The sequence below is a fragment of the Notamacropus eugenii genome, chromosome 5, assembly GCF_028372415.1.
Source record: "Notamacropus eugenii isolate mMacEug1 chromosome 5, mMacEug1.pri_v2, whole genome shotgun sequence".
NCBI lineage: Eukaryota > Metazoa > Chordata > Mammalia > Diprotodontia > Macropodidae > Notamacropus > Notamacropus eugenii.
Window position 1 is genome coordinate 329,692,368 of NC_092876.1, and position 22,523 is coordinate 329,714,890.

At 40.0% G+C, this 22,523-nt stretch overlaps 1 protein-coding gene and 1 pseudogene across 1 annotated transcript; both read right to left on the reverse strand.

Moving 5' to 3' along the window:
- Window positions 1-472: 472 nt before the first annotated feature.
- Window positions 473-1,195, reverse strand: SOX14 (SRY-box transcription factor 14). Its single transcript, XM_072617026.1, has one exon. It carries the CDS (start codon window positions 1,193-1,195, stop codon window positions 473-475), a length of 723 nt encoding a protein of 240 aa, XP_072473127.1.
- A 16,659-nt stretch (window positions 1,196-17,854) lies between these two features.
- Window positions 17,855-18,886, reverse strand: LOC140509243 (dysbindin pseudogene; annotated as a pseudogene).
- Window positions 18,887-22,523: the final 3,637 nt, after the last annotated feature.

Sequence of the window (22,523 nt, forward strand, 5' to 3'; positions counted from 1 at the left end):
AGAAGAGAACATAAATAAAAGCGAAACTGCCTACTCTTTTGTCCAAAGGGGGTCCAGTCAAAGGTCTGTTTTTGTTTGTTTAGGGGGGTGGGGGGTTTCGTAGTTCTCAAAACACTTTCAAGTTTCTGGCACCTGTCTGAGCCTTGAATCCTTGAAGGACTCCCTCCCCCCCTTCCCCCTTCCTTCTTTCACCCTCAGGCGAAGAAAGGAAAAGTTGTAAGGGGGGCCAGCAGGGGTTGGGATCCGCCAAATTTCTGTGGTTACAGAGAAGTCCTCGCCCTTGGAACAGGGTGGAGCGGGCGTCAGTGGCTCAGGTGGGCTGGAAGGGCAAGGGAGCACAGGGCAGATAATAATACATGCAACCCCCAGCCACCCAGCCCTGCCCCCACACCCCAAAATGGTCCGACTGCTTTCGGCAGGGATAGGTCCGGGGAGGGGGGCGAAGATGGGAGCAGGGTGGGGATCAAAGGGGTTACATGGCCGTCGCGTGGGCTGAAGAATAAGGGTCTATTCCAGTCTTGGTCATGCCGGGGAAGAGGATGTAGGCAACAGGGGGCTGCAAACTGGACGCCGACCAGGCAGTACAGTTACAGGGCACCACATAGCCCGGGTTGGTAGGGGACGGGTGGGTATGGGTGTGCTGGCTGGGGCAGCTGAGACTGCCGAAAGCCCCATTTTGGTAGCCCAAGGTGGACGCGTAGGGCAGCGTGCTGGTCGCCAAGGTGTGAGGGACCTCAGTCATCTTCTGGATGGCGCTGGAACTAAACTGACTGGGGTCCAGGAGGGAGTAAGGTGCCGAGGTGGGGGGCAGGAACGCCCTGGCTTTCTCGGGAGAGCCGAGGAGACTGTCCGTGGTCCCCACGGGCAGGCCGGCTGCCTTGAGGGGATCAGTTTCTCCGAGGTAAGGTAAAGGGAAGACGTACCTGTCCTTCTTGAGCAGGTTCTTGGGCTTACGTCGCGGCCGATACTTGTAGTCTGGATGTTCCTTCATGTGCTGGGCGCGAAGCCTCTTGGCTTCATCGATGTAGGGGCGCTTCTCCGCTTCGGAGAGCAGTTTCCACTCAGCCCCTAGACGTTTGCTGATCTCCGAGTTGTGCATCTTGGGGTTCTCCTGGGCCATCTTTCTTCTTTGGCCCCGGGACCATACCATGAAAGCATTCATGGGTCTCTTGATATGGTCGGTGGGCTTGGACATGGTCCCGTAGGCTGGGGGAAAGGGGGAATAGGAGTTTCTTCAGTGATCAGAGACCGAGTCTCTCAGTCTTTCTCTCCTCTCTCCCACTTCCTCTCTCTCCTCTTTCCTATCTCCTTCTTGCTTTCTTGAGTGGAGGGAGGGGGGTCAAAAGAAGCCCCCCAAAATGCTCCCCAAAATGCTCAGCTAATCATACCAGTTCTTCAGCAAATCCGGTCCTTTCAGAAGTGTCCTTCTCTGGGGGGGTAGGGATGGGGATCGGGTTGGGGTAGAAGAGGGAGGAGAATGTAAACAGAGAGTGAAGAGAGGGGTGGGGGGAGCCAAAAAAAAATCCAAAAGTATTTGAGGTCTCAGTGATTAAGCTTTCAAGTATTTGTATATGTGAGTCTGAGGAAGCTCCCCTTCTCTTCTCTCTCTTTTCTTTTTCTTTTTTTTTTCCTCCTTTCTTTTCCTGGAGATGTCTAGCCTTGCAAAGCACCTGGCTGAGAATGAGGGAAGTCTGATGAATATGAGCCAAAAGCGGTGAAGTTCAAAGGCGAGGTTGCTTGGGACTGCACGCAATCTGACATAATCATGGGGCGTTGACTCCCTAACCTGAACGCCCAATCAGCATGAGAGAGGCAGAGAGAGAATACCTTAAAAGAAAGAAAATAAAAGGAAAGAGAGGCAGAGGGAGGGAGGGAAATGAGGATAGAAGGCAGGAGACAGAGAGAGAGAGAGAGAGAGAGAGAGAGAGAGAGAGAGAGAGAGAGAGAGAGAGAGAGAGAGAGAGAGAGAGAGTTAAGTATAGAGGATTAAAGGGAAGACTTGTGTTAGACATTGCACTATTGGGCTATTAGCAGCAAATAAAACCCTTCACGCCTCCTGTCTTTATTTCCTGGGTGTAGGGAATAAATAGGACTTAAAATACAAAGAGTCAGAGGGCGGGACTCGAGGGGGAGCAGCGGCAGAATGTTAGTGTTTGTTTATAAATAGGGTAGCATTTCAAGCTAAGACAGCATTCCACCCACCCACCCCCAATTGTCAAAGATCCCTTCAAAGTAAAAATGGGGGGTAAGATTTGAAATCAACTTTTTGTAGCATTCACTGAACCTTTCTCCCACCCCCTGTCCCTTAATCACCTCCCCCAGACCCAGTCCCTCTCTATTCTCCCCTCTCTCTCCTGGTGCTCCCCCTCCCCCCCCCCCCCCCACGAGACCAGTAACAACCTAGCAGGTGAAAAAGTGGTAATGGTGGTACACGTCACTGAGCTGGAGCACCCGACACTTCGTTTCCACACAGATGCACCTGGTGGGTCATCAAAAACCGTAAATCAGTGTGAAAAATTAAAAAAAAAAAAAGCAAGCCCCGGAGCTATGACGATTTGCTAAAGATGAAAACAATCTGTTATTAACGGAGAGAGGAAGGCTTGCCTTTCCAAAACCAGTTTTCTCCAGCTTGAGTTTAAAAAAAAAATCTAGTTTCCCCTCTGCACCCCTTCTAAACTGGAACAGAATAATGAAACCCAACACTGCCTTTTGATTAATTTGATGGGGTTTAAGCCAGCGACGGAGAGCCTTTTACCTTCATAATCTTTTCTGAGCAATAGTACTTTGTACTTGGCTTTTATGCCACACAGTTCTTCATAAGGTTGCGCTCCTACTGTCAGACGTCTTTGAACCAAAGGGTGACTGTTATTATTATTATTTTTTTCCAATAGATGGTAATTCTCTGGGTAAAGAGCACTAAATAACCTCGAAGAATCAACCTGCCCGCCTGTTTCCTTTGAATAATTGCCTGCCTAATGTGAAATGCCCTTGGGGAAAATATTTATTAAATGGAAACAATTGTCTTGGGTCCGGTGGGACCTCAGTTGGTTAAGGGTTTACTGGCTTTTTGTATCAGGCTGCTCAAAAAGAGATTGGTCCTTTCACTTCGCATACCTTGGAATGCTTTCCTTGTTGAGGGGTTTTCTTTTCACATAAAAAACCCCACGCATTTAGGGCAACAACTTCTAGAGCAAAACTTCTCATTTCTCCTTTGCCACCAGAAAACCCGTATTCTGAATTCGTCCCGACTTTGAATTAGTAAGGAATGGTCAGTCCCTCGGAATATGAGGAAAGGCAGCTATGCGGTTGGAAAGAGGGATTTCTGTGAGTTTGATGTGCGTTGTAGCAAAATATGAAATCTCAGACGTGAATAGGGAAGCCTTAAAGACTGTGTAGAGGAGATAAGGTGCCCATTTTGGGCTCTATTAGGTAAGGTCTATTTATTTCCCAGTCTTACTAATTCAGAGAAGGGCATTTTCTGTTCTCGATTCTCTACATGCCCACACCTTTGCATTTTCAGCTATGCATATACATATACGCCTAGAGAGCAGATGTACAGCCTTTGTATTCCTTTTCGCTCACAATATTTCCCCAGATGCCTTAGCTTCCCTTCCCCATCCTTTGCGTTTCTGTGCAATAAGTTAGTTTCATTTGGCATCAGGGTGAAAGGGGAAGGGAGAAATGATTTAAGGTCCATTCACCTGTATAGCTTTCAAAGTGCTTCAGGCACCACCTGCTACCTACCTTGTACTCACGTATTTGGAGGGATGCGAACAGATTATCTAGTATACACAGATATGGTCGGTGAGCTAGGTGTGACCGGCAAGCTTTAATAAGGGGCAGTGATCCCGCAAATAGGGGGAAGAAATAGATAAGTCCCCAATATTGAAAAAACAAAACAAAACAACAAACCGCTACTCTAGATGACTTCACACAGGGCGTGAACCGGAGCACTGTGCCTCTAAACATTTACAATCCGTTATATAATAGGAAACTGAGCGGCGCATTGAAGAGGACCAAGGCTACAAAACCTGCCTAGTTAGCGCGCACAGTGCATTCCGACCCACACTTCTTCCCCCTCCCCCCACGCCCCAGTTTTAGATTACAGTATGCACTGATTTTTTTTTAGCATTTTGGAGACGAAGGTACCCTCCTTGTGTATCTTATTTTTATTCCTCTCTTTGATGCTTTTACCAACCCTTCGGAGGAGTGAACTTTTAAGTTACCTTTTAACTCTACCCCTTGGGTCCCCGGTGGCCTCCATCCTCCCCAGGCAGATAGTACAGCAGAAGTCTGGTCAGGGAGATGGAGACGCAACCTTTTCCCACAGATCCTACGAGGAATCAATGATTCCCACACTTTCCAGTGCACTCCTCTGTTCCCCCCTTCCGCAGTGGCACTTACCCCTAGCCAGCGTAGGGTGATGTCACAGTCATTCTGTTTGGGTTAGGTCCACCTCAGCTACTCTCTTGCGATTACTTTTAATATCTCAACCAGGGGTTGTGCAAGGGAGCTCAGAAGGTCGTGAGAGGAGGATAATGCTGGGGGGTAGGGGGGTCGGTTATGACTGGTAGGATTGATTTACACCAGATGCAAGGCTGATAGCATCCCGCCGCCCAGTCCCTACTTATAATGGTTATCTTTTGGTTTCTGAGCGGAGTCGCTTCCCCCAGCAGCTTTTCCTTCTGGGTGGGAGTAAGAGGGAGAGGGAGAGAGAAAATCTTGATGGAAGGTTTGTTGGGGAAAGTGAGGTAAAGCATGGGCGAGGAGGCGTCTGCTGCAACTTTCTTGGTTGCCTTTCGGATTAGCCAGCGCAAAGGTGCTAGGAAGAGAACACCATCAACAACACCACTTTCACTCCTCTCTTGAGTATTCCCATCTCCAAGCTAGCGCTCTCCTCCCTCCCCCCGCCCTCCCCTTCCAACCCCATAACACACTCAACTTTTCCACTTACGCTCCTGCTTCCCCGATGCAGTTTTCTGGTATTAACAAAATTACGGAGAAGGGGTAGGGAATGTCTCTTCAGCCCCAGTAAGTTTGGAGAACAGGTCCCTTTCGTACATTTATGCTAGCAATTGGAAAACACCATGCTGGCCAACACTCCGAAAACATAAAATACTGTGAGCTCAATTCTTCAAGGTGTCTGGGGGGCACAGAGGGGAAATTTTCCTGGAGTACTTGATCTTTTACTCCAAAGATCAGTGCAACTTGTCCCATCTCACCAGGACTTTGCTCAGGACCAAACTCCACTTTGCCCTACTTGATCCAAACCAAATTAGTACTGGGTCACCAAATAGCCCTAAAACTGGATTCTAGCCTGGGTTCTGCTGTTTACTAGCGGGGTGGCCTTGGGCAAAGTCGACTAGTCTTCACCGGACATTTCACATATGAAATGGGGACAGTAATATTGTGAGAACCATATGTGTTCTTGGATCTGAAAGTTTTGATCCTTAGCAAAGATGATTATCTGCACGGTCATTGTCAGCATTATGCTTGCTGTTGAACCCTGAAAATCTTACTCCCACCATAAGACCTTTCTAATAACTGGACTTATTTTCTTTCTCCCCACTCTTTTCTAGAGTCCCTTCTCTACTCCTCCCTCTTTTCTTCCTTCCCTTGGTTGCTCCAGGTTTACTTGTTCAAAAAATCCCCGCAATCTCCTGTCCCGAAACAAGCTTTCCAATCTACCCAAGTGTATGAAAATTAAAATAAACTCATTTCCAAAATAATTTTCAAAAACTTGTGGTGCCTGCTCAGAGCAAGATCGAAATCTAGAATACAGACTTAGGAGCCAATAAACAATCACCCAGTGATTTTCAACCCATTTCTGACCTCCTCCTCTTCACCCCTACAAGCTGTGTGGGTGTGGGTGAGGGTGAAGGGGATCCCAAGAGCTTTGTTTTCCTAGCAGCCAGAGCTTTCGCTATACTTGGCATAGAGATGTTTTCTCCGACGGCCGATGGCTGAATTCCCGCCCTCCTGACATGTCTTTCTCATTTGAGATCCCGGAAAAAAGCAATCTCTCTGGGATCTCAACTGAGCAAGCGAAATCCGAGCATCCAAGATGAGTCACGTCTACCAGTGGAAAGAGGAGACCTTAAAGAAAGAGTATTATAAACCCCTGGATCTGACCTCATGACTCCACTTTTTGGAGTCCTAAACCAAAATCTTTAAATGATTGGAAAAGACTCCTCAAGGATAGCAAAACACATTTATGACCTTAGGCCAGAGAAAGACCGCTTGAAGCCATTCGGGCAGTGTTACTGGTTGTATATCTTTTGCCCTTTGGGCAAAGGAGATACCGGAGAGAGACTCGATCCTTTCTCTGGGATTTGAAAAAAAAAAATCAACTTCGGGAGGCAGGAAGAGAGACTCATTTCTCCTATTTTCGAGTTTGAGCCTCAGGAAACCGGAAAGAGACCTGGTAAATTTACAGGAAGAGGGTGAGGGAGAAGGGGACCCCAAGGACGAGTGTTTGGGAGTGGGAGTGAGGAGGAAGAGACATCCAGCAAGTTCCAGGAAACTAAGATTAGTGTCCTGGATGCTATGGTGACTGGAGAAGTTAGAGGTTCTTTGACTTCTGTCCTTTCTCAGTTCTGGGATCCTCCTCTGTGCCCTTACTAAAACTTAAGTTTAAACAAATCTCCCTAGAGTTAGAAATCTGTAAATGTATGGAAGTGGGGGCCCCAGAAGTCTACTTGCTCTAGAAAATGCTAGCCTCAGACTCCTTCCTCTAACATAATTATCACCATCGTAGTCATTACCAAAAATTAATAACATTATCAAAAGTACCAGCATTGATTGGTTTCTGTTACTGGTCTGTGGCAAAATTAGGAATGCTATTAATAGTCATAACTTTTTAATCAAATAATCCTGGATCTCCCTTTCTAAGTAGGGGAAAAATGCATATCTTGCTGACATTTTTTTTTTTTTTTTGCATTTCCTCCTTTATAGTTGTTCACAGAGAAAACACCCTCAGATCACAGAATCATAGATTGAGAGCTGCTGAGGAGCTTTAAGCCCATCTTGTTGATTTCCCTCATTTTACAGAAGAGGAACTCAGGCCAAGAGAAGTTAAATGATTTGCTCTGGGTCACACAGAAGTGACTGAAGTAGGATCTGAACCCAGATATTCCCTTTTTTTGTTCAGCACTTTATACATGCCTCTCAAATATAAACATATTAAAAAGATTTCTTTCTTTCTAGGCGATGCCCCACTTCCACAGCCACCCCAATCCTCCTCATCTCCAACTCTTTTCTTGGTCCACTTGAAGATTTTTTCTTTACTTTTTCAATTTCAACATTCCCTTTATTCTCTCATATTCTAATATAATTTAAAAGTATCATATGCAGCCAAGATAGCACAACAGAGACATGGCTCCTGTTTAAAAAAAAAAAAAAGTCCATCCCAAGACAAATTTGGAGAATCCTCTGTGTCAGTTCAGTATTGTTTACAGTTGAATGCGAAAGGATAGTTGGATCTAGGGCTTTGTCTTGGTTGAATGACACATCTGTTCAACCCACTGTATGGATAAAAGTAAAGATACTTTCCAATACTTTAAATTGCCTTAACTGTAACTGATAGTGTTTTTGGAAAGCAGGAATCCTGTGATGGTTCAGTAGTGCAATGGTTTGATAGAACAAGGGGAGAAGACCAACATTAGACTCAGCTAGTCTTCCACAATGATTTGTCATGCAATCCTCACTGGGTCACTGACACATATGGAGGGTGTGGGTGTGGGGGGAATGTCAAGACACTCTTTGGAAATCACCCAGCTCCACAGGAATGTCAGTCATTAAACCAAATATAATTACAATGGTCAGAGGATTTTTGATTTTATTCACTTAGGGTCTGCTCTTTGACAAGGCAAAGAATTACCTGGTGTTACCTTAACTGCTCTAGATGGCATAATGAAAAAAGTCACTGACCTTAGTGTCAAGAGACTTGGATTTGATTCCTACCTCTGATAAGAGTTGCTCCACTGGTGACCAAGTCATTTAACCTCTTTGTCCCTAAGTTTCCTATCTAAGTGACCTTGAAGTTTCATTCTAATGCTAAATCTATGATCCTTTGATTTAAAAAATAGGTACAATGCCTGTAGTAACTAACTCATAGAGTTGTTATGATATATTCTCTTTGAAACTGGACTATATAAGTGTAAGATATTAACATGTTTCTGTGAATTTCCAAATTCAGAGCCAGTCAAAAAGCTGTATTCTTTCCATTTTTTTTATCAGTAAAGTGTAAAGTGGCAAAGTGTACTTTGGTAGGGGTAAGGAATGGGCATGCCAGGGTTTCCTGTAGGTGTATCATGAACATCAACTTCTGCAAGGAGGAACTGAGGAGGAATAGCAAAGCAGGCTGTTTTAAGTGACTAAACATTTTAAGTAGAAAAACTCCAACACACCTTAGTGGGATGTAAGTTTATTTCATGTAATAGAGCCAAAGTATTATCCACATAGTGTTCCTTTTTCTCCTGGTGTAATTTTTTCATGATCATATGCTTCCTTAATTTTCTTTGTGCTGGCTAGAGTATAGGACTTAGAATCAGGAAGAATTGGATTAGGAATGGTTTTATGACAATTGTAGGTGGAGCCAAGTTGGTGGAGTAGAGGCAGCAACCCAGCCCAATTCTTCCAAGATTTCCCTCCAAAAAACTTTAAAATAATACCTCAAATCTAATTCTGGAGCAGAAGAGGCAACAAAAGGTAAGGGTGAGACATTTTTCCAGCCTGGGGCTAAGAGTTTGACAGATGCGGTCTGTGACATTGGGTTGAGGCAACACCAGCAGTAGGTCTCAGAGACAGCTGTGACAGCTAAAGCAGCAGCTTCCAGAGCTATCAGTTCAGAGACAGTAAGGGGGTTGGACAAATGGTTAAAGAAAGATTATTGGGGACTCTGAGTTGATACTGGGAGAAAGACTGGGACCTGCTTGGCAACTCTGTTTTTCATATGCATTTCTGGGTCACAGTTCCAGAGAGGACAAGAGCTGGAGGACCTGATCACATTTCTAGAGCCAAAAAGGAGCTCTAACACTTGTGGTTGTAGGGGAACAAGACAAGAGCAGATCAAGAGAGCAGTGATCACACTTTTTCCCAGATCACACCAGTTTGTAAGCATGGGAATTGGCAGAACCTCTGAATTAACTCTGAAAACAGGAGTATGAAAAAGGCCAAAGTTTGGGACAGTGCCTCAGTCCCACGTGAGCAGAGTCCAACTTTTACATAAAGTTCAAAGTCAAGAAAGAGGTAGAAAAATGAGCAAACAACAACAAAAAAAGAACTTGACCATGAAAAACTTCTATAGTAGCAGGGAAGACAAAGATAAAAACTTAGAAAAAGGCAACAATGTAAAAAGAACTGCAAGCAAAACCTCAAAGAAAAAATGCAGATTAGACTCAAGCCCACAAGAATTCCTGGAAGAGTTAAAGAAAGAAATGAGTGGTGGAGGGCAGATTAAGAAAAGAAATAATAGTAATGCAAGAAAACTGTGAAAAGACAATTGACAGTTTAGTTTTTTAAAAGGCACAAAAATACTGAAGAAAATAATAGCTTAAAAAAAACAGAATTGGACAAATAATAAGAGAGGCATCAAAACTCACTGAAGAAAAGAACTCCCTAAAAATCAGAATTGGTCAAATAAAAAGAAAGGTACAAAAATTCTCTGAAGAATATAATTTGCTAAAAATTACACATAGGCAAGTACAAACTGACTCCATGAGACATTAAGAAACAATAAAACAAAGTCAAAAGAATGGAAAAATAGAAGAAAATGTGAAATATCTCATCAGAAAAGCGACTGACTTGGAAAATGAGTTGAGGAGAAAAAATTAAGAATTACCGAGCTACCTAAGAGCCATGACCAAAAAAACCTAAACATCATATTTTTTTTTCTAAACATCATATTTCAAGAAATTATAAAGGAAAATTTCCCTAATATAGCAGAACCAGACAAATTGAAACTGATCACTGGTCATTAATCACTTCCTAAAAGAGATTTCAAAAGGAAACTCCCAGGAATATTACAGTCAAATTCCAGGGATCCTAGGTCAAGGAGAAAATATTACAAGCAGCCAGAGAGAAACAATTCAAATACCACTGAGCTATAGTCATACCACATAAAATTTAGCTGTTTCCACATTAAAAGAGCAGAAGGCTAGTCATATGGTATTCTGGAAGATAAAGGAGCTAGAATCACAACAAAGAATAACTTACCCAGCAAAACTGAGCATAATCCTTCAGAGAGAAAATGGATTTCAAGCATTCTTGATGAAAAGACTAGAGGTAAATAGGAAATTTGATATTCAAATACAGAACCCAAGAGAAGCATAAAAAGGTAAACATAGAAAAATCACAAGGGACTCAATAAGGTTAAGCTGTTTCCATTCCTATATGGGAAGATGATAGATATATTAACTCTTCACAATTTTATTAGGGCAATAAGAAGAAGCCTACAGTCTCACAGGTGTGAGTTGATTATGTTGAAATGATCTTCAAAAAATGAAGGGGTGAGAAGGAGGGATGCATTAGGAAAAGGGGGAAGAGAGAAGAAGAATTATATTATCTTATATAAAATAAAAATGGGAAGCATGAACTTCACTGTCATCAGAATGGATTCAAAGAGAAAAGTAGATTGGTAGATAGACAGGCAGAAAGACAGAGAGAGAGAGAGAGAGAGAGAGAGAGAGAGAGAGAGAGAGAGAGAGAGAGAGAGAGAGAGAGAGAGAGAGAGAGAGAGATCTGTCTTACCCAACAAGAAAGTAGAAGGGCAAAGGAATGAAAGAAAGGGGTGATAAAAAAGAGGCAGATTAAGGGAGGCAGTGATCAGAAGCAACAGACTTTTGAGCAAGAGCAGGGTAAAAAAGAGGGAGAATAGGATAAACCATTGAAAATAGGATAAAGTGAAGCACACAGTTAATAATCATACCTGTGAATATGAATGGAATTCACTAATAAAATGGAAGCAGATAGCACAATGGATTAGAAACCAAAATCCAACAATATATTGTTTACAAAATACACATTTGCCATAGAAAGTCACATTCCCAGAGTTAAAATAAGGGACTGAAGCAGAATCTGTTATGCTTCAGGTGAAGTACAAAAGACAGGGAGAGCAATCATGATCTCAGAGAAAGCAAAAGGAAAAATAGACTCAAAAGAGATAATTGGGGAAATTGCATTTTATTAAGTAATACCATAGATAAAAACAATATCAAAAATTTTTACAGTAAGCTTCTCTGATAATAAAAGTTCCTCATTTAAAAAAAAGTCTTTCCCAGGCAATAAATTAACACTTACTAGAGGAATGACCCTAGAGGAATGGACCTCAGTTTCCTCAATTGTGAAATGAAAGAATTGGACTCAATGACTTCTAAGTTCCTCTTCCACTCTGTCTGATCTGAATGGAAAAATCCTCATCATTTGATTTATTTCAGAAACATAGATCCTTAATTAAATTTGTCTCTAAATCTCTACAAAAAACCAAGCTACTAAATGACTGATACTGTTCTTTTTTATTTGATCCAGAATTAACTGTGGTAGATAGGAATAAAAGTAGTCCCCTAGACCTTGACTTGATTGAGTCTCTTCTCAAACTAATGGTGTGCTGACTGAACAAAAAAAATTCAGAATTGTTAGTACATAAAAGATGGCAAATTATACCTATGATCATTTTTTAACTCCCATTTTTTAAACCATTGTTTTGATGCACCAGCATCCTAGGAGAACCAATTGTCCTTATTTTTTATTTGTCCAATAAATAAAACATTCTTTGATTGTACTTCTTTTTTTAAAAGTTTAAAATTTACTCAAATACAAAATAGGAAAAGAAAAAATAAACATTATAATGTACACAGCAGAACATGAGAGGATTCCATAGATTTTACTTCTTGCTGGATAATTTAGGCCCCCTCAGAGAGAAACACAGTTCTATTGGTGTCACTCCCTCACCCTTACTTAGATTATTTTCATCCAACTACTGTTTTATACTTCTCAGCTGGCTGTCAACTGTTCTAAGCAAGGTTATCTGATAACAGCCTGAAGGTCCCATCCTGTCAGGGTGTGTGTGTGTGTGTGTGTGTGTGTGTGTGTGTGTGTGTGTGTGTGTGTGTGTGTGTGTGTGTGTGTGTGTGTGTGTGTGTTTTAAAGGAGATTCTTTCCAACTGAAAAGTTTTCCATCTAGAGATGTGGCAGGTTGGTCTAGAGGAATCTACTCACTGGCTTTGTGGCAGAAGATTCTAGCTAGCATCTTACATTTAAAATTAGAAGGAAGGGACCTTAGAGGTCATTTACTAACCCCTTCATTTTAAACAATAAGGAAACAGAAAGAGAAAAAGATTGTGAATTGCCAGAAGTTAAACAGTAAATGACAGATCCAAGATTAGATCCAAGGTCCTTTGACTCCCTTTCTACAACTCTTCCCAGCTTTGCACAATGGTTCCTTTCCAGTTCAAATCTTAACTTTACTAACTAAAGGATCTTGGGTAAATCATTTAACCACTATGGGCCTCACTTTCCTCTTGTGGCCAGACTGCAGCAGTGTTTGAATATGAAGAATGTGTGTGGAGATTTAAGGTACATTGACCAACATTTATTTACCTTTAAAACTCTCATTTCCACAAGTGTCTCTTCCTAATAAGGAGAAATGATGGCTTTCAGTTTTGCTCATTAATGGCTCCCTTCTTTTTACTTTGAGGATTTGAAGGGATAAGTAAGATAAATAAGTAACTCCACTTTATTATTGGAGGCAGACAGAAAAAGATCTCATTCAGTCCTAGGATGGAAGAAATGGACTAAGACAAGTAGTTAAAGAGGATAGCAGACAGTAACAGCAATCCTAGTACTCTCATAAAACAAAATCTTCACAGATAAACTGTTTCTCTTCCACAGCCAAGCTTACATCTATTATTTTTTTTTAGATTTTTTCATTTTTTATTATTTTATTTATTTTTTAATGTACTACAATCACTACCATAAAAACTTAGATTTTTACCCCTCTACACCTACCCTCCCACCCCCCTCCCTCCCCAAGATGGCATACAATTCTACATATACATATCTTTCTACATATACTTTCCTATTGAATACATTTTCACTATAGTCATGCTATGTAGATGAACTACAATAAATGGAAGAAATCATATAACAAATCAAAACATAACACACACACACACACACACAAACATGATATGCTATATTCTGTGAATGAATTCCATAGTTCTTGCTCTGAGTGTGGAAGGCATTTTGCCTTAGAAAACCATTGGGAATTTTTCTTTTTAAGTTCTTGCATTATTACAAAGTTCCAAGTCTACCAGAAAAAACTCTCGCACACTGTGGTCATTGCTGTGCACAAAGTTCTCCTGGTTCTGCTCCTTCCATTCAGCATCAGATCATATAAGTCCTTCCAGGCCTCCCTGAAGTCTTCTTGTTCATCATTTCTTATGGCACAATAGTACTCCATTACATTCATATACCATAATTTATTCAGCCATTCTCCAATTGACGGGCATCTCCTTGATTTCCAGTTTTTGGCAACTACAAAGAATGCTGCTATAAATATTTTTGTACATGTGGGACCCTTTCCCATTTTTATGATCTCTTGGGGATACAGTCCTAGTAGTGATATTGCTGGGTAAAGGGTAAGCACATTTTTGTAGCCCTTTGGGCATAGTTCCAAACCGCTCTCCAGAATGGTTGGATGAACTCACAGCTCCACCAACAATGAATTAGTGTTCCAACTCTCCCACATCCTCTCCAGCATTTATCATTTTCTTGTTCTGTCATGTTTGCCAATCTTATAGGTGTGATGTGGTACCTCAGAGTTGTTTTGATTTTCATCTCTGTAATCAAAAGTGATTTAGAGCATTTTTTCATATGATTGTAGATATCATTAATTTCTTTCTCTGAGAATTGCCTGTTCATATCCTTTGACCACTTATCAACTGGGGATACATCTATTATTTTAAAACAAAATTTCTCAGACTTTTTTGGTCACAGGATCATTTTAAGCACTTAAAAATCATAGAGGATACTACAATGATCTTTTGTTTATGTGGTTCTTACTTCTCAATATTTACTATATTAGAAATTAAAACAAAAATAAAAATATTTATTACTTCATTTTAAAATAACAATAAAAACTCATTTCATGTTAATATAAATACCATTTTTAATGAAATGCAACAATAATTTACAAAATAAAAAATTAATGAGAAGAGTAGTAGTACATTCACAAAGTCCTTCAATGTCTGGATTAATAGATAATAGCCAGGTTTTCATATCTGCTTCTGCATTCAATAGGTTGAGATTCATTGTTTTGGTTGAAGTCTGTGAAGAAAATCTGGATTCACACAGATATGTAGTTGGAAAAGGGGAGAAGTGTTAATAATAAATCAATTGATAGAGATTTATGTTTTAATATAATGTATTCATTTTCAGTTATCAATATTTACTTTCACAAGATTTTGAATTCCAAATTTTCTCCCCATCTCTCCCCTCCTCCCACCCCAGGACAGTGTGTACTAACCCTCTTTCCCCAATCTACTCTTCCTTCTATCATCTGCCTTTTCTTTTCCCCCTTCCTTCTATTTTCCTGTAGGTCAAGATAGATTTCTATATCCCATTGCCTGTATAACTTATTTCCCAGTTACATGCAAAAACAATTTTTAACATTCATTTTTAAAGTTTTGAGTTCCACGTTATCTTCCTTCCTCCCTCTCCACCCACCCTCATTGAGAAAGCAAGCAATTCAATATAGGTCATGCATGTGTAGCCATGCAAAACACTTCCATAACAGTTGTGTTGTGAAAGACTAACTGCATTTCCCTCCATCCTGCCCTGCCCTCCATTTATTTCATTCTCTCCCTTGACCTGTCCCCCCACAATAATGTTTGCTTCTGATTACTCCTTCTGCCAGTCTGTCATCCCTTATGTTATCCTCCCTCTCCCATCCCCTCCTCCCTGCCTTCTTGCAGGGTAAGATAGATTTCCATACTCAATTGAATGTGTGTGTGTTATTCCCTCCTTAAGTCAAATCCAATGAGAATAAGATTTACTTATTTCCTCTCACCTCCCCCATCTTCTACTCCATTGTAAAAGCTCTTTCTTGCTTCCTTTAGGTGAGATGCTTTACTACATTCCACCTCTTTCTTTGTCTTTCTTCCAGTACATTCCTCTCAATGCTTAATTTTATTTTTAGGCATCCTCCATTCATATTCAGCTCACCCTGTGCCCTCTGTCTATATCTGTATCTATCTATCCATCTATCTATCTATCTATCTATCTATCTATCTATCTATCTATCTATCTATCATCTATCTATCTATCTGTCTGTCTGTCTGTCTATCTCCACATATACACACATATACATACATACACATATATAATATACACATACATACACATACACACATGCATACACATACACACACATATTCCCTCTAATTGCCCTAATATTGACAAAGTTCTCATGAGTTACAAATATCATTGTTTCATGTAGGAATGTAAATAGTTCAACTTTAATGAGTCCCTTATGACTTCTCTTTCCTGTTTATCTTTTCATGTTTCTCTTGTTTCTTGTATTTGAAAGTCAGATTTTCTGTTCAGCTCTGGTCTTATCAACAAGAATGTTTGGATGTCCTCTATTTCATTAAAATTCCATTTTTTCCCCCGAAGTATTATACTCAGTTTTTCTGAGTAGGTGATTCTTGGTTTTGATCCTAGCTCCTTTGGCCTCTGGAATATCATGTTCCAAGTCCTCTGATCCCTTAGTGTAGAAGCTGCTAAATCCTGTGTGATCCTGATCATGTGTAAACAATACTTGAATTGTTTCTTTCTAGCTGTTCATTATATTTTATCCTTGTCCTGGGACCTCTGGAATTTGGCTACAATATTCCTAGGAGTTTTCCTTTGGAAATCTCTTTCAGGAGGTGATCAGTGGATTCTTTTAATTTTTATTTTATCTTCTGCTTTTAGAATATCAGGGAAGTTTTCTTTGAAAATTTCTTGGAAGATGATACCTAGGCTCTCTTTTCTGATCATGGTTTTCAGGTAGACCCATAATTTTCAGTGTTCTCTCCTGAATCTATTTTTCCAGGCCGGTTGTTTTTCCAGTGAGATATTTCACGTTGTCTTCTATATTTTCTTTCTTTTGGTTTTGTTTTATAATTTCTTGGTTTCTTATAAAGTCATTAGCTTCCATTTGCTCCATTCTAATTTTGAAAGAACTATTTTCTTCAGTGAGCATTTGGACCTCCTTTTCCATTTGGCAAATTCTACTTTTTAAAGTGTTCTTCTCTTCATTGGCTTTTTGGACCTCTTTTGCCATTTGGGTTAGTCTACTTTTGAAGATGTTATTTTCTTCATTATTTTCTGGGGTCTCCTTTATCCAGCTATTGACTCATTTTCATGACTTTCTTGCATTGCTCTTATTTCTCTTCCCAATTTTTCCTCTACTTCTCTCACTTGCTTTTGAAAATCCTTTTTGGGCTCTTCCATGACCTGAGATCAATTCATATTTTTCCTGGAGGCTATGGATGTAGGAGCTTTAACCTTGCTGTCTTCCTCCAGTTGTATGCTTTGATCTTTCTTATTATAAGAAAATACCTTTTTGCTAAGTAAGTAACTTTCTATAGCCTTTCACACACCCCCCCCCCCCCTTTTGGGTCATTTTCCCAGCCAATTACTTGACTTTTGAGCTCTTGCTAAGTGGAAAGTGTGCTGTCTCAAGTTTTGGGGGGTTTTATTTAGCTGTTTTCAGAGACATCTCTAGGAACATGTAAATTCGCAGTTATTCCAAAGTGGCATGATAAAAGGAGAGATGTTTATTCCTCTCCTGGCCTGCACTCAGGTCTGTGAGCAACCACAAGCATTCTTTTCTTCTCTGCAACTGAGTGTAGGATTCCTTCTCTACAACCATCTCCAGCATCCCCCATGCCAGTGTTCCTCCTTGCCCTAGAACTCCTACCCAGGACTGAGACCCAGATTAGCCACTTGATTCCCCCACTGCCTATAGGCTGAGAGCTCCAGAGGCAGCAGGTGAGGCAGCAATCACTGCTACTGCCCTAGAACTGGAACTGGGACCAGACCACATTCATTTCTTACCCAGATGAGAGAGCTTTCCCACTGACCTTTGAAGCTGTCTTTGGCATTTGTGGGTTGAGAAGTCTGGAAACTTCTAAGCTGTAAATGATTCAGCTCCCTGAAGTCTGCTTCAGTCCTGCTTGTGTCAGCACAGCCCATGCTGGGCTACACTATTCTCAGAGCCTGGTGCAATAGAGTCTTCCTGTTAGCATTTTAGATTGTCTTGGATTGGAAATCTATTTCACTCCATCATTTTTTGGCTTCTGCTGCTCTATAATTTGTTTAGAGTCATCTTTACCGGTATTTTGAGGGGTTTGGTGGGAAAGTTCAGGCAGGTTCCCAGGTCTACTCCAGCATCTTGGCTCTGCCCCAACAGAAAACCTCAGTACATGTTTAGTAAGCATATACTATATGCCAAACTAAGTCCTGTGGATACAAAATGAAGCAAAGATAGTCCTGTCCTCAATGAGCTTATAATCTAATGGATAGACAAATAACATCGCAGTATTATTATTATTATTATTATTATTATTATTATTATTATTTTAAGAGCTTCAGAGTTTATTTGCTATGCAAAGTTTAATAATGCTCAAAGGTCTGAGATTTTACTGTTAGAAAAAATTGTGTTTTTAAACAACTCCCACTCACTGGCAATTTTATAAAAGTCTAGTGTCCCCATAAAACAATTGACTTCAGGCAGCTATCTAGTCAAAACTTGAGCTGTCTTCACTGAAATACTTTATAGTCAAAGGATGAAGGGCAGGCTTCATGGAATTTAAGAGTCACTTTCATCACTGACATCTGACCTGGCCTTTATAGTAGCTAGAGCAGCGTCCATTTGGACTTTTTCCTCATCAGACTGAACAGAAGGGGACTCTCCACTTTCACTATTCTCCTGGGTGACAGAGTCAGTGCACTATGAGGATAAGAAAGACAGTGTGCTTTGAGTTGCAGAGCAATTGGGAACCTCAAGGCTTATTTTATTCTGGCAGGTCCTGAAATCAGGCCCTAAGTCAGAGTTAGCACGCTGCCTTCTCTAGAGTTCAGAAAGATGTCCAGGGCTTCATGATCAGACATGTCCATTAGGTACATCTGTTCTAGCATATCTATATTTACTTCCATGGATGACATGCTGCCTATGGGCTCTCATTGTTCAGCTATCAGCAGATAGCCTGTGGAAAGGTACTGCTCCATGTCCTGCTGGAAGGCTTCTTCAAAGAATTTCTAGCATTTCTTTAGTTTCAGCTGTTGGCTGCGTTTCATATCTAGCACCTTCTGAGTACACTCTGCCTTTAGCTCAGTTCTGAAGGCTTCAAGTTCCTTCCTTTTGTTTTCCTTGTAATTTCCCAGTTGTATCTGCAGATGTTTGTATCTCTCTAATTCATAGTGCCCACATAAATCTTCCAAGTGCAGTAAGTGGTTTCCTACCTCCTCAAAATTAGCCTCTAACTGAGTCAAATTCACAGTCATGGATTCTAGATCTGCAAACAACCTTGGAATCTGCTGGAGCTGTTCTTGGAACTCTATTAAACTTGTCCTCTTTTTCTCCCAGTGTACTGAAAGCATCACCACTTCAGTATCCACTCGCTCTCCAGCATGTGCACACTCCTTTACTTTTTTATGAAGGTCAACCTGGGTAGCTTCATATCTGCTGAATAGCTGAGTCCAGCAGAGGACTTTGGCAAATATTGAACAGCCCTTTTTTTGCTTTAACTTTTGCTTCTCTTGACTTGTCACTTAAAAACTTCAGCCTGGAGGTAAAATCCGACTGCACACTCAGCAGCCCCTCTGTCAGGGTCTCCAGCATCTTTGCTGCCACCAGCGCTGGGGTCTTTTTCTCTTCCTGCTCCCTCTCCCCTCTGTCTGGGGTGGCCCCTTAGCCCATAACTGTCACCCACATACACATCCCCACACCCTGGTCCTACTCCCCTCACACCCCCTACTATTATTTTGTAGCCAACTTTGACTTTAACATCCCAGTCTCAAGGGAACCCCAAGGGTCTACAGGCCACACTTTGAGAACTACTGTTTTAAAGCATACCCCAGGTTTCTATATTGATGATGTAATAGGAGATGGGAGCAGGAGGTTCTTATGATTTCCTGGGTCAGAGAAGTTAGTGTCAAACTCTTCCACAGCTTGCCAATTCAGCCAGGGCAGGATAGAATAAGGTCAAAAGCTGAGAAAAATGGGGTAGATGTGGACAAGAATTTGACATGAATTAAGTTTCATTTGGGTTATATAAGTTTCATTTGGGCTTATGTAAAGAAAATCCTTTTCATCTTGTGTCTGGGGTTAGGAGAATAGATAGGACTGGGCCTAGGCAACATCTAAAGATTAAGTTTGGTTTTGCTTTACTCTTGTGCTTTCTTACTCTGGGTCTATACTCTTCCAAGCTGAAAGTGTTCTCACATTTCCCTTTAGCCGCCCAAAGCTCCTCGCTTTGTCCTTCCACTAGGCTTCCTCTTTTAGTAATAATGGCTTTGAAATGAGAGTACCTGCACTTGACTTCTGAATCCCAAGCCTACTAGTTGTGTGATATTGTACAAGTCACTTATCTTCTCTGGCTTGTAAAATGAGGATAATTATATAATAAGGGTAATTATATATTTTCTCAGAGAAGTCAGAGGAAAGTATTTATATTAAGTGCTACATGAAAGTGAGTTATTCTATTCAATTCAACAAAAATTTATTATAGATCTATTATGTACAGAGTATAGTAAAAATAATAGGATTACAGATTTAGTTCTTGGAAGTTATATAGTCAAATTCACTTACTCACAAAGGAAGAAACTGAGACCCAGAGTTGTTAAATGACTTGGTTGTAATCACCCAGGGGGTGAGTAGCAGAGCTGAAATTTAAACCTAGGTCTCTTGAAGTTGGGTATTGAGTATGAGAGATATAGAGTTTGAAATAGAAAGGTCACTGTTTTCTGGAATTTATAGTCTAGGAGACAGATAAGAAACAGATAAATAAATTTAAAAGAAGATATGATGTAGGAAGGCAATTACCAATGGATAGAGGATAAGACAATTCTTTGAAAAGGATGGAGTTTGATATTAACAGATGAGCAGCAATTAAAGAAAGGAAGATGAAAATTCCAGACATGGCTTGCTGTGTGAATAGGAAGTTACAGAAGCAGGAAAGTAGAGGATATTGTTCAGGTAATAAAGTATAGTTCAATTTGATTAGAACACAGAATGCATACTGAGAAATCATTCAAGATGAATCTGGAAAGGTAGAGTACCATCATAGAACCTCAGAGTTGACTATCTAATCAGAGGCTATCTTGTTACCCTGACAAGTGTTTCTATGGCTTCTGTTTGAAGATGTCTAATGAGGTGATCAGATAGTAAGAAGCTCATTGAAGGCTAGGCAAAGTAAGATTATGCCTTATTAATGAAAGCAATATTTTCAACTGAGAATTAATGTGACCAGATCTGTGAAAAATAAAATATTAGTATCTTAGAGACAAAAAGTTTGGATTGGGGCAAAAAGAATAGAGGCAGGATAGCCTTTTATGAAGTTGTTGAAATTGCCATGACAGGTGTTAATGAAGGCCTATACCAGGGTTGTGGTAATGGCAATAGGGATCAGGGGCCAGAGGGAAGAGTTGGAATCAAGAGAACTTGGTTACTGAATAACTACTAGATTCAACACGTGGGAGTCAGAGTGATTGTTGCTGCTCATGATAAAAATTGTGAAATTAGAAGAAGTTGGTATCAATTGGACACAAGCTTAGTAAGAATTCCTAGAAGAGGTAAAGAAAGAGATTTTTAAAAATTTTTCATTAAATAAGAGCCATAGAGGAAAAACTAGGAAAAGAAAATGAAAGTTATACAAGATAATTACGAAAAGAGAACTATTAGCATGTTAAAAGAGGCATAAAAGTACTGAAGAAGATAACTCCTTAAAAACCAGAATTGACCAAGTGGAAGCTAATGACTTCAGAAGGCATCAAAAACAATAAAAACAAAGTTGAAAAAGTAAAAAAGAAACAGAAGAAAATGTGAAATATGTTTTTAAAAAACTGACCTGGAAAATGGACCAAGAAAGGATCATTTAAGTCATTGAACAACTAAAAAGCCACAAACAAACAAAAAGTTCATAGAAAACATATTGTTTAAAGATCAAATTGCTTATATTCTTGTATAGGAATATGATACTTGTTACCCCTAAAAGCTATTTTATCATGAGCACAGTTAGAGGGAGTCTATATAGACAGAGAATAAAAGTGTGGAATATATTAAATTAGGATGACCTTAAAAGAAGAATGGAAAGATGAGAAAATGAGATGCATTGGGAAAAGGAGAGGAAGAATGGGGAAAATTATCTCACATAGATGAATTACCTAAGGAAGAGTTTATGCAATGGAAGAGAAAAGGGGGACAGTGTACAATATTTGAACCTCACTCTCATTTGAATTTGTTCAAAAAGGGAAGAATATACAGGCACACAGACTTGGGTTTAGACATTCATTTTACCAAACAGAGAAGTAGGAGAGAAAGGGGCTAAAAAAAAAAAGAGAGGGACAAGATGGACGGTAAATTAAGGGAGGCAGTGGTCAAAAGCGAAACAGACAATGTGGGAAAGGGGAAAAAAGAGAAGAAAACATAAGAAAATAGAATGGAAAGAAGTACATAGTTAGCAATTATACCTGTGAATGTGAATTGAATGAACTCACCCATAAAATGGAAAAAGACAACAAAATGGATTAGACATCAGAACCAGCAATATGTTATTTATAATTGAAACAGAAAGATATAGAGTTAAAATGAAGAACTGGAGCAGAATATATTACATTTCAGCAGAAGTGAAAAAGACTGAGGTTGCAATCATAACCTCAGTCAAAACAAGAGCAAAAATAGATGCAATTGAAAGAGGTAATCAGGGAAACTATATATTTTTTCTGTTAGGCATTATAGAAAATAAATCAATATCAACACTGAACATATATATGTGTATACACACACACACACACACACACACACACACATATATAAATAAATCAAATAGCATAGCTTCTTGAAGGAAAAGTTAAATGAGTTACTTGAGCAAATAGTAAAATCGCAATAGGAGGAAGCTCAATTTACCCTTCTCAGACCTGGATAAATCTAACCATGAAATAAACAAGAAGTTAAAGATACAAATAGAATTTAGGGGGAAAAAAGGATATATGATAGACCTCAGAAGAATGTTGAATGGGAATAGAAAAGTGTATATCTGTTTCAGAGCTGTGCTTGATACCATCAGAAAAATAGAATATGTGTTAGGTTATACAAACCTCATAATCATGCAAAAAAACCAAAAATATTAAATGCACCCTTTTTGGTCTCTAATACAATTAAAGTTACATTCAATAAAGCATTTTTCAAATAGTTTAAAAATTAATTGGAATCAAAATAACCTAATCCTAAAGAATGAGAGAGTCAAAGAACAAGTTAT